Genomic DNA, 12578 nt, shown 5'->3' on the forward strand with positions numbered 1-12578 from the left:
ACCCTTAAAAATATGTTTGACATAAATTAGAAGGTGATTATTATTATTATGATCATATTATCATTGCAAGTTGATAAGAAAAAATGTCAATTTCCCAAAGTCAATTCACAAAACAAAAACAATTAAATAATCTCACTGGCATAGTGTATGGCCAATTTATTTACAGATCTTTTTTAAAAGGTGCTACGCGAAGTCCACCATTATTTTATACGTGAATGTATCCTGTAAACCAACATTGATAATCAAAATTCTAGTGCTATCTGTCGTATGATTTATGCCCCATATTGCGTCATTTTCTGCTGGATCCAGTCCAAGTAGTTGACAACTTTAGTGTACACACCTGGCTTTCTGCGACCTAAATAATACAAATATTTATTTTAAAAAATAAATTAATCCTAATAAAATGATATAAAATAAAACAAAATAAAATAAATAATATTATTTGAAAGACAAAAAATAATATGTACATGTATGAATATTTTTAATACCATATATATTATACAAAAATATATACTGTATATTTACAAATTATTCATCTCTCTCTCTCTCTCTCTCTCTCTCTCTCTCTATATATATATATATATATATATATATATATATATATATATATATAACAGTTCCATCACTTACCTGCACAACCTATGCCCCAAGACGTGATACCTTGTAGCTCAAATTTCTCGCCTGACTTGCACACCATGGGCCCACCACTGTCGCCCTTCAAATATAAATTCAATGATCATAAGTTTGGAACTGAATTCGAAATTATTTTTTCTTTTTGCTCGCTTTCTGTCTGTTTATCTCTCTCTCTCTCTCTTTCGCGCGCACGCGCTTGATTGTTGAGTGTTGATTTTTGCTTAATTTTTCAGTTAAATTTCAGTGAAAGGTGACTTAGTTCGCCCAAAGTTATAAGTGAAATCGATTTCACATACGGTATTCGCTTCTCTACAAGCTATCGTGTAACAGTGCCTCAACATAACTAATACTTTTTTTCATCCACAGTCAGCCTTGATATTCTAAAATCAGCCAGCCCATTCCTCAAACACACAAACACGTGCGATCCAAAACACGCATTTACACACAAACACACACACGTAAATTTCTTCTACGATACACATCCATATGTATATATGGCAACGCATGCGCTAATATTTCACAGAATCTCACACCGGCAAACGCACATTACATGCACACACGCTAGCGCAAACAACTTACCTGGCAAGCATCATGGCCGCCAGCTTCGTAACCAGCGCAGATCATATTGCCGGTGATGTCGCCGTAATACCAGCTGTTACACGTTTGCCTGTTAACAATGGGTACCGCTGCTTGCTTCAAGACACCAGAGTTTCCAGTACCTGAATTAAAGCACACAGATATGGATAATTACACATGCGGAAAACTATGCAGAGGGATGTGGATAAGAACACAGGCAGATGTGGATATGTGGCTCTAAGGCTCTATTCCCAGATTTTAGATCGATCTATCCCCGCGGGGAGTCTCACTAGATTACTGTCAGATAATCCGGCTTAAATGTCCGTCCCGCCTACTACAAGCTGTAAGGGGGTAATTAACTTTCGTGTCCGCCCGGGTGACAGCTATTTAGCGTGAACCCCCAGGGAGCTAGGCCGATCTAAAGTAGGTCGATCTAATCTATGGAAATGGGGTGTTAGGGTGCTTTCCCAGAGATTTAGATCGATCTAAAGATTAAGTTTTAGATCGACCTAACTCCCTGGGGGTTCACGCTAAATTGCAGTCAGCCGAGCGGGCACCATAGTTAATTACCCCCTTACAGCTTTTAGTAGGCAGGACAGACGCTTAAGCCGGCCAAGCTGACAGTAATCTAGTGAGACTCCCCACAGGGATAGATCGATCTAAAAATTTATGGAAATGGGGTGTAAGACGTATATGGGTACATTAGAAAGACGGATTTGGATGTTTATGCAGGCAGATACATTCGCAGAAGAAATTGAAAATCACGCACACGTGTATGGATAAATACGCAGACGTGTGTGGATAATGCACCACTCGCATAATCAAAGTAAATACCTTTAGTATGTTCTGGTTTTTAAAAAAATCTTAATTAATGGCAGCATAATAGGTATATGAACCTACTAAAACTAGATAGTAAACCCAAACTCGATGCATGACTTGCACGAAAAGTTTCTGGACATTTTAACAATTGTATTTTCAATTTTCAATTGTATTTGAGATTATCTTGGGCCAAAGTTAATAATACAAAATTTCGTCCATATGTTCAGACCAACTTTGTGTCTACTTTTCTTAATTTAATATAATTATATTACCTTGCACGGCTCCCCAGCCTGACACGTAACACACAGTGTTATCAGAGACCATGGTCGTGGGCAGACAGACGGGGTGGACACGGTCAGAGAGAGTGACCGGCTTGGCCAGCTTGAAGAGAGTGATGTCATTGTCCGTGGTGGCGTCGTCGTAATTCTCATGGGGGATCAGCGTCTGAACCTGGACAACCTCCTCGTCAGGGTCGTTGTACTTTCTGTGTTTTCCGGCGGAGATGGACCAGTACCTCGGACTCAAGCTCCTGAAACAATTCAATGATATGATGAACAACAGTCAGGATATAACCACAGAGAAGAAATGTCCAAGATTATACATGTACTGGTACATTTAGATGCAACTGTGTTTAGTATTGGTTTCGCTTCCCTTACTGATGATTAATGGGACCGTATTTAGATTGAAGTTGTGTTTTATTCGGTCAAAAAACTGTTTCGAAAATATTTTCCATCCGCGAGCAATGATTATTGTGTTCCTGCATGCATGTGTGTCAAATGTATGTGTAACAGAATATATAAAAAAAGAACCGCGTAGTGACCGACTGTTATACCAAAAAAAAATAAATGCTTACGAATCTTCCAAACAATGAGCGGCAGTAGCGACCCACTGGTCAGAGATCAGACTTCCACCACAGATGTGCGAGCCTCTATAACGCACGGACACTTGCCATGGCCAACTGCCTGAATTGGCCTCGGTTCCACCCACAATACGGTTGTTTCCAAGCTTAGCGTCTATAGCAGGAGTGCCGCAGCTTCCTTTGTTTACTATAAATGTCGAAGAGCCCACATTTTGATGACGCTGACAATATGTCACTCAAGGATAAGTAACACACAAATAGTCAAATACATGTACCAACGCATTTAAATGAAAAGAAAAACGGAATGTTTTGGTGTATACCCTAGCTTATGGTTAAACAGATTTTTCAAAGTTTGTACTTAATACGACTGATGACTACCCATCTTAAGGTTTATTCACTCACCACCTCTCTCTCTCTCTCTCTCACACACACACACACACACTTACCGCACACCTCGTCACTTCCGTCTCCGCAGTCGTCTTTGCCGTCACATTTGAGGGAGCTTGAGATGCAGTTCCCGTTAGTGCAGGTGAATTGGCTGGGTGAGCAAGTCTCTGAAAGACAATTACACAGCCATGTGCTTTCCATGAATAATCATAACGATGCTAATATCTTCTAAAATATTGCCTTCGCATAAAAATAAATTCTGACGTCGAATTTGCTTTACCGTGTGAATTTCCTTTTTCGTTTTTCAAAGTCTAATGAGTTAAGTTTACGGCTTTTAGTTTAAAATTCAAATGAAGATCAAGGGGCAGAGAATGAAGTCACGCACTCTTCTTAATTTTACATGGAGCTATAGGTGAAATATTCCCGCCAAGAGCTCAAGTTTCACTCTTCAAGTCGATTATAAAAAGTAATTTCATTTAGACTTACATCGGGACAGCTGATCTGTCTACTTACTTGGTGGATCCACAACAGTGTATCTGATAGAGAAGCCACTTTCCTCCACCGCCTCGTCACTGGTGAATGTCAGATAGAGGGCGTTGCCTGTGGACGAGATGTCGTTCTGAGTACCCTTCCCGCAGTAATTCTTGATGAGTCTGGCACTGGTTGAACTGCCGTCGTAGACAGACAGTTTGTCGTACTGGCAGCTGGTGCCTCCCTCTTCTACAGCAAAGGCCAGGAAAGTGAGCTTGATGATCTTGCCGGCTGGGGCAGTGATTTTCCATTGACAGTTAGCACTGGACAAATAAGAAGAACAATATAAACTGCCTGCATTTACTTCTATATACAGTGTAAGTCCAGATTTATATATATTATTTTCGCAACTATGGTTCATGAAAATTACTTGCACTCACGAACGAAATATAAACATGGAAATATGCAAGCATGGATCGCCATTCTCTTTTTTATAGCCATATTTCCATCTCATTTGTTAGAATGGTTTCAGAACCAGTGCGGGATGTACAGCTTCTTAATTTTCAATTTTTTATACATCCCAACCTCCTGCGTAGGAACGTTTGCGGCATTTTACTTAAAGTTTTTCGCGCTAAGCACTTATGCTAGATAGCCTTCTACGGAGCAACAAAATCTGGATGAGTGGATGCGCGGTAAATTTCATGCTAATTTGGCGCAAAGGGTAAGAGTCCGAGAAGTATGCATATAGGCAGATCTTAAAATATACACTCCTGTACCACGCACCGGGTGCTCAGAGTACTCACTATCAACCTGATACTTACTTGTTGTTGTAATTACCAGTTCCGTAATTGAGAGATTTGATGAGTCCAGTTGTACCTGTGAGGTCACGGTTCCCGCCACACCCAGACTGGATGGACGTGGGTCTGGCAGTAGTGATTACGCGTTGGGTGGTGGGTCTGCGGGTGGTAGGGGGGACTGTGGGGCGCGCAGTGCTGGCTGTTGTATGGATTATTTGAACAATACTTTAAAAAACGTGCATTGTACATTTTCTTTAAAATATTACATATTTCACGAATGTCAACTGTATAGTGATGAAAACAGTTATAAACAAACTTTTTAGACATGCGTAAAAGTTCTGTTCATCAAAATAATAATAATAATAATAATAATAATAATAATAATAATAATCCTTGGATTATTTTAAAATCTCCAAAGTATACCTATCGAAAACTATCCAGAAAATAGATAAACATATACATAAAATCAGAATCTTTAATACCGATTTAGAATTCCAATTTTATTGTCACGAGCGAATTTAAATCCACCAGTCTCCATCCGTATTTCTATTCTATCTATCATCATTTCAATGAAATTTTCGCGTTTTTTAACATTATATCATAGTCTTATCATCATTATCAACGTTACTGAGTTCCACTAACCTGATGCTCCTACTGCTGACCAAGTCATCTTGAAGCCGGTCTTCTTCACAGAGTCGTCGCTGTTGAAGACGACCACCACCTTATTACCGGAGGAGTACACTGGGGCGGGGGCAGTCTCACCACACAGACGTGCTGAAATACAGCGAATCAAATGGCAAGATATGAATACACAGAGTAATAATAAAACACAAACGTAATCTGTAATCTCATCACATTCGATTTTCTTTTGTGCAAATTCAAGACAAATAGATATTGTCAAGGCACACACATGCTTTCTTTATTTCCCCCAGTTGATGAACTAATATAAACGAGGTCATACTACGTGTCACTTATTTTCCCCAATACTGTCAGACTTACTTATCTGATTCGAAGGACTCTGTGGGTATTCGAAGATTGTGAGAGTGTCATAGTTACAATTACCGCCGGCGTAACCTTCTATGTTGAATGTGGAAGCGAATTCCATTTTGATTCTCTGAAATGAGTTCCAATATCGACTTCGATTTTTTAAAATATTGACAAAGTATGGAAATTGAAACGGTAATTGGACTTCTATCTTAACTTTTCTTGTAAATGTGATTTTCAATAAACAACTATACGAGCTTTTCAAGGAATGGGTTTTGCAATTAAATGTTGCCCAATACTTCCCACGTCTCTTTCTTGTACTGTAGTCAGCAAAAGAAATTCAATGTTTGCAGAACATTGTCTAACTATCACCTGCAGTTTTTTTTTATCAAAGCGTTTTTTCACATTTTCTGTAACATATTACTAACAGTTTTGTATTTCGAAGTACAGCATGGATGTATCACACTCAACCTGGAACTTTGTCATTGTCATATTTACTATTGTCACATTAGTAATATCACATGATTGCACACACGAACCGTAAAAGCAAAATACACTTCCACCAAACTGTGTATATGTATTGCAGTGTTTCATGTCTTATATGTACAGTACACAAGGAAAATTTAGAAATTAATGAAATTATTAAGAACGTTCACTGAAAAAAACAACCCCAAATGTCTTACCATTCCGCTGGGAACGGTGATGGTCCACCTGCAGTTGAGATCGTTAACGTAGCGGCTCGGGTAGTTAAGACTGTTGATGGACCCGGTGGTCCCACTCTGGTCGCGGGGACTTCCGCAACCTGAGTCAACGGCCAAAGGTCCTGCGGTAGGTTTGGTGGTTGTAACAACGGGAGCAGCAGTCGTAGCTGTGAAGAGATGTGATGCTTTTTTTAGACAATTACCGCCTTCGTGACTATGAAGAAACAGAAAGGGGGACCTCGTATGTGGATTTATGGTGTAACGGATGGTGTTCGCCATTTTCTTGAAATTACCAAACATCACTACATGTACTTAGTGCTCGTTTATCTACTTTCAAATATTGTGCACAGGAACTTTTATCGTATGAAAGCAATGCAACACCGATGCTTCACACACTACTTACTATCTCTTGCTCTCCAGGACAAGCTGAATCCAGCCTCGTGAACGCTCCTGTCAGACACAAATTTCACAATGACCTTGTTGTGGAGAATACCAATGGAGTTGGGGGCTGTCTCTCCGCAGTATCTGCCTAAAAAGTGGCACAGAATAACATCCCTCATACATTGTAGTTCAGTTTTACAAAATCTAACGTTACTTATTCAAACAGTGTGGAACATGTTTTCATACACTGTAGATTTTAAATATAAAGGTACATGTGCCGGTATATCGTTTGATAGAGTATGAGATTGTTGTTTTCACTACAAACAAACACATGATCTCAACGATAAAACGATGAAACACATCCGGTACGTGAACTTAATTCCGAGCACATGGTTAGCTTACCGATTTCTGTTCCAGTAGATACCGATCCAAGATAGATGGCCACATAATCGTACTTGCAGTCTCCGCCACTGTACCCCTCAATGTTGAATCGGGAATCAAAGGAAATTACCATTGTCTAAAAGAGCAACAGAAACAGATTGAAAGTAAATACCTTTTGTTACCTAAATGTATAACGCACCATTTTACGCAAGATGCTAAAATCAAAAAGTAGTGCCTACCAATTTGTCAATTTGCCTCTTTTAAAATTTGCCGTTTTAAAACCATCGTGATTCACGTTAAACAATCTGCTATTGGCAGTGAATTTAAAAATATGCAATTCCCAATTTTCTGGACGTAATTTATTTATTTATTTATTTATTTATTTATTTATTATTATTTTTTTGTAACAAGTATACAACATGTGGGCCTAGTCGCAGAGTCCTTAACTGTCCCTCCCAATCAGAGATTTCCAGTCACTATGAGCTGTTAGTCCTGATCCTCAGCTATCAGAATGCCATTAAACAAGGGGCAATGCCATTAAACAAGGGGCGGGTGGGGCGTATACCTTCCCAGCTGGCACTGTTATCTCCCACTGGCAGTCGGCGAGGTCGTCGTAGGCGTTAGGGTAGTTGGAACTGGTAATGGTTCCCGTGAGACCAGTCTGGTACTTGGCACTGCCGCATCCAGAGCTCACCACCGGGGAGGCTGAACACATTCACAAGTCAAAAATCAATTTAAAAAAGTTATTCCAGAATTAAGAGGAAACTACATGTAGGCCTACCGATCCTTTTTATGGTACAGACAAGATATTTTCTTTCTATAGGTTAATTTTTGCGCCAAATATTTTATGCATTATTACACCACATATTGCATGTATTGTTTTTGTATATTATTGTATACCAATGTTCTTTACTTACATGTAACACCTCCACCTACGTAAGTTATGGTCAACTTGAAGCCACTGGCCACGGTGTCGTAGTCAGAGTGAAACTTGATGAAGATGTCGCTCTGGGTGGTGTAGAAGGTGGGAATAGACCCGGTGCCGCAGTAAGTCCCCAGCTCCGTGGCCTTGTCGCTGTCTCCATCGTAGAACGACACGTAGTCGTAATCACAGCTGTAATATTTGACATCTGTTCAGACCCATTCTTTTCATATTTTTATGTTGTTATTGTCAAAATATTATTTATCCCATAGCTATGATAAAGGTTACATCTTCCAAATTTATTCTGGTATGTACCAGAGGCAATGCTATAATGCGGTATTAATTTTTATTATTATTTTTTTAATTTTTGAAAAATTTAAAGTTCAGTACGTTTTTTTATCCACCTGATCAAATAGGATGAGTGCATTAAAATTACCGAGTATTTACAAAACTAGTTTTAATGAATTCTTTTTTTTACATTTAAACATGTTGCCTTTCTTAAAAACCATAGCCCTCACTTTGAATCATCCTCAAGGTCAAAGTTGTTGACCTCGACCTTGATCAAGCCTCCCGAGTAACCTTGTAGATGCCACGTGCAGTCCATGTCGTTGAAGTAGTTTCCTGATCCATACCTAGTGTGTGACACTAAGATGGACTTACCGCCGCTAGAGGTGACACTGCCACACTGCGACGATTGGGCCTGAATACCTATGGAATACAGGTAGAAATAAAGAAGCGGTTTCAAAAAAAAGATACTTCATGGTATATATTACCACTTCATGGGATAAATGCCCTAATTTTACTGACAAGTCGACTTCATATAGAGACCTCTACCTTCAGTGGCAAGACATACATTCTTGCTACTGTGTACCCGCAACTACTATAAACCTGCTCCGTCAATAAAACCACACATGGTCAGCTATATGTCCTAGGCTTCGTTCACATGCAATGTCTATTTTCTAAATTCTATTTTCTATTCGCGCTATCTTATGATCACGGTCTGTGCACTGAATATCCCGCCGCGTAATTACTGGCAGCGCGAGCCAGTTACTTATAGTAACGTATAGTAACTGGCTCGCGCTGCCAGTAATTACGCCGGATATTCAGGGCACAGACCGTGATCATAAGACATACCGCGAATAGAAAATAGAATTTAGAAAATAGACATTGCATGTGAACGAAGCCCTAGTTTAAAGGCAGGCAATGTGTTTATTGATAGACTTTGTTTATCTTACTGTACAGGTTCCCGTTAGAGCCAATTTTGTGTGTCCCTGACGCTGTTTTATTAAAATTGACACCACCAGTTTAAAATATATTGCCTCCATTCGAGGCACATTTATCTCAGTCCTCAGTGTAACATCATCTACATGTACATATTTTTTGTAAATGTCAGTTAAGGTCAGAAAGTTCCATTAGTGACATTTTTTAAATGACTCTGGTCACCTACAGCTTTCACATACATGTATAACAGTTCCCAGCACATGTCAAAGCAAACACGTGTTCCTGATTCTTTGTACAATTAATATATATACAAGCCCAACACTTCAAAATAAACTTTCGTAGAAGACAGAAGCATTGTTGTTGTCTCTCCCTTGAATTCTACCTCAAACGTCAAGAACTCGAGAGTAACATGAGATGGGGAAGCCCAGCTGCTAGGCAGTGGTGATCCTAGCTATGCTATCCGTAAGACACAATTTCTTTCCTCTCTGTATTTTTTACACTTGTGTGTGGACACCCCTGGTCTCTGAGTCAGTTGCTTTCTTATTTATCTAGTTTTCTATATTGGATTATTATCCTCTTGTATTTTTTAAGTATCCTGTCTATTGTGCATTTTGGAGATTCTTTATTTAACTTCATGTGGACTGTAAACGACGTGTGAAATGGAGGAATCAGGAAAAAACCCAACAGGAGAGTAGAACAATTCTTCAGTGACTGGGATGAACGAATTAAACAGGACTTTTTGAGTAGCCTGCTTGAGAATGTTGAAAACAACAGCTTCAATAAACTCGAACGAGATAAAATACGCACTGTCATAAGAGTGATTAACGTTACTCCCCCCAACAGCAAATATACGTGTCTATCTCGACATTATTGTCTAGAATGAAACATGATATCGACCTTTTTTCCACACCCAACCAGAAATGAAACATGTTTTGCTACAAATGTCCCATGAAGTGGAAAATATCGCAAAGTCGCCTGAGGGTCCTTATTTTTTAACCAATGAAGTAGCCTTCTATCATGAAGTAGTAATGCTTATCTTATGAAGTGGTAATATACCATGAAGTACCTTAACAACCGTTTTTAACTGAATGCCATCTGTTTAATCTTTGTTTTTGTTGTCAGTGGGGGTATGGATAACTCTTGCATGCAAACATGACAACCAATACACGTGTCCTACATAATTAGGGCTTAATTTGTTGTTCTAATACACTAGCAAGTTATTCGACGTTTCACCTCATGCTGTGTGCGAAAACACGAAATGGTTCATTTGAGGGTTCCCTGCACTGAAGACGCAGTGGTACATCCTGGTGAATCTTTGTCAAGGAAGAGATCTACTTAAAAGATTTTTTGCAGACCAGATTTTTTTAACAATTAAAACGTACGAACAATCCATTCGGGTTCTTAAAACGTTTTTTCCATTAGATTTTGGTTATTCGGTGAAAGGCAAAATGACTAATTTGTAGAATAACTAGACTTTATCTTGAAGTGAGACCTAGATGACTCATTTGTCGTTTTTTCAAATAAGTGCATTCGCTAGCAGTGGCTTGAACCAGGAACTCTTGCTCTAAACAAACTTCAGACTTTAGACCCTGACATCATTTAATATATATTGAAATGTAAACTGTCTAATCTATAAAATATTTTTTGCTTTCAGTGCTTTTCTCCGTTTTTATTTAATTTATGTTTACAGTGTACATGGAAATAAAATCTCAGCAGAGATGTGAAAATTCATACTATGAAAATAACAAACATACTGACAGTTACCATCAGAATGTTTAACTGGCGCGTCTAATAAAAACTACATGTTGATTTGTGTCAGATTTAATCGAACCATTGTTAGCGAACGTGCATCAATCAGTGCATGAGTATTAATTTTTATTTTGAAACGCAACGGTCAATAATTTAAAACAATGCCCTACCTGCAAACAATCCAAGCAACCCTAGAACAAATAGAAGACCCATGTTGACGGCGATCGTCCTGTGGGCTCAAACTGAAGTGGTGTATATAACGTGGGGTTGTTTTCTTAACGGCGTAAGCGGCCTCGGCACGAGGGAGTGCCCCTGAAGAGACGCAGATGCCGTGACGTAACGATTGTCTCACGAGAGACTCATGTCATAAAGGTGTGGGTCTGGAATTAAAGGTTATAGGGAACATATCAGTGATCTGATCGATCGCCAAAATATGGCCCAGCAAGTGATATGACTATACTGTATTTCAAAGCTGTCAGCTAGCCCCGCTTTATCCAGTTTGCCATGCAGCTTTTGTTGATATCAAAACAGCCTATATTTTCCATGTGTAGGTAGCAAATGTCGGTATTTTGACAAGTGGTTTAAACAGATGTCAACATGACATAATCCACCTTTCAGTGGAAGTTATTGGTTTGTTTTCTTTAATGAAATCTAGCTTTTTAAACAGAAGAATGGTTAAACAAGGAAGTATAACACACTATTGGATTTATTGAAGTACAGTTCCCTGTAAGCTAGGTTCAAATTTAGCTGGTGTCGCAAATATCAACCATAATGAATGCGAATGGTGCGGAAACTGTAAAATTTCTCTCACGATAAATTCACGTCACACTCAAGGAAAGAAAATTTGCTTCCCGCTGGACACCGTGTAGCCCCCGTGTTATTGTAAGAACTAAAATATTATTTATCAAATTGTTATCGCAGTTTTAGTACAATAGTTATAGTTTGTTAGGTCATAGTCGTTCTAAAATGTACATGTACCAAGCAAATAAATAAATAAATAAATAAATAAATAAATAAATGGAGAAAACGTGTATGACAGTCCTCTTCTCCCATGTCTTGAGATAATTCTTAATGGTCACGCAAATGTCTGTGTAATTCTGTAAAAGTCACGAACCTAGACCACAGATAAACTGGACAGGTCAGAAAAGAGACTGGCCTGCCACTGGTCACTTGCGTGGGGTTTAAGGCTCATTCCACATGAAACATTCGTTCTACGTAGATCAATCCAACTCCGCGGGGACTCTCGCTGAATGCAATCAGACGAACACGCCTTCTTTTGTTTTCAACGCACTCGTATGATGACCATCTTTTCTGTATTCTACTCAACGTCAGAAGGATCGATTTACCTAGATAGTTTTTTGGGGAATGGGCCCTTAGAAACCATTAAATCGATGAACACAAACCTGGGGTCTGGTGGTTGCTAGGTAGCTGGAGTAATATTAGAATGTGGTGGTTTTCCTGATAGCCCCTGCGTATGTGTCACAGTGTATTATATATATTATACGTTTTCTCTTTGTCTAATGCGTGTAAGCCTTAGAATTTGGTTTAACTCTCTTTTTAGAACTTGACAATCCCCTCTATTAACGCCTCTACACGTATGTAATCCACCCTGAGCTGGACACAAGTTAATATAGTTAATATCTAATGTACCATTTTACTATTAATTATAAATAATTGTAAACCGCTTGTAAACAGTT

General features: G+C 38.9%; 1 protein-coding gene across 1 annotated transcript; it reads right to left on the reverse strand.

Moving 5' to 3' along the window:
- Positions 1 to 127: 127 nt before the first annotated feature.
- LOC106158793 (ovochymase) lies at positions 128 to 11232 on the reverse strand. Its single transcript, XM_013534892.2, has 17 exons — positions 11052 to 11232; positions 8430 to 8619; positions 7907 to 8103; positions 7555 to 7694; positions 7011 to 7125; positions 6631 to 6756; positions 6210 to 6394; positions 5542 to 5656; positions 5185 to 5316; positions 4567 to 4741; positions 3788 to 4068; positions 3334 to 3441; positions 2882 to 3074; positions 2301 to 2557; positions 1213 to 1352; positions 631 to 715; positions 128 to 355 (listed from the first exon to the last, which is right to left on the reverse strand). Exons 1-17 carry the CDS (start codon positions 11092 to 11094, stop codon positions 273 to 275), a joined length of 2565 nt encoding a protein of 854 aa, XP_013390346.2. The 5' UTR covers positions 11095 to 11232; the 3' UTR covers positions 128 to 272.
- Between the last annotated feature and the right edge of the window lie 1346 nt (positions 11233 to 12578).

The sequence above is a fragment of the Lingula anatina genome, chromosome 2 (assembly GCF_051362555.1).
Source record: "Lingula anatina isolate TDL-2025a chromosome 2, LinAna3.0, whole genome shotgun sequence".
Classification (NCBI taxonomy): domain Eukaryota; kingdom Metazoa; phylum Brachiopoda; class Lingulata; order Lingulida; family Lingulidae; genus Lingula; species Lingula anatina.

Coding starts and splice junctions, on each gene's coding strand:
- LOC106158793 (XM_013534892.2), bottom strand. CDS start 11,094: ATGGGTCTTCTATTTGTTCTAGGGTTGCTTGGATTGTTTGCAG. Junction 4,069..4,566: donor ACTGGTAATTACAACAACAA/GTAAGTATCAGG, acceptor TTATTTGTCCAG/TGCTAACTGTCAATGGAAAA. Junction 3,075..3,333: donor CGGAAGTGACGAGGTGTGCG/GTAAGTGTGTGT, acceptor CGACATTTATAG/TAAACAAAGGAAGCTGCGGC.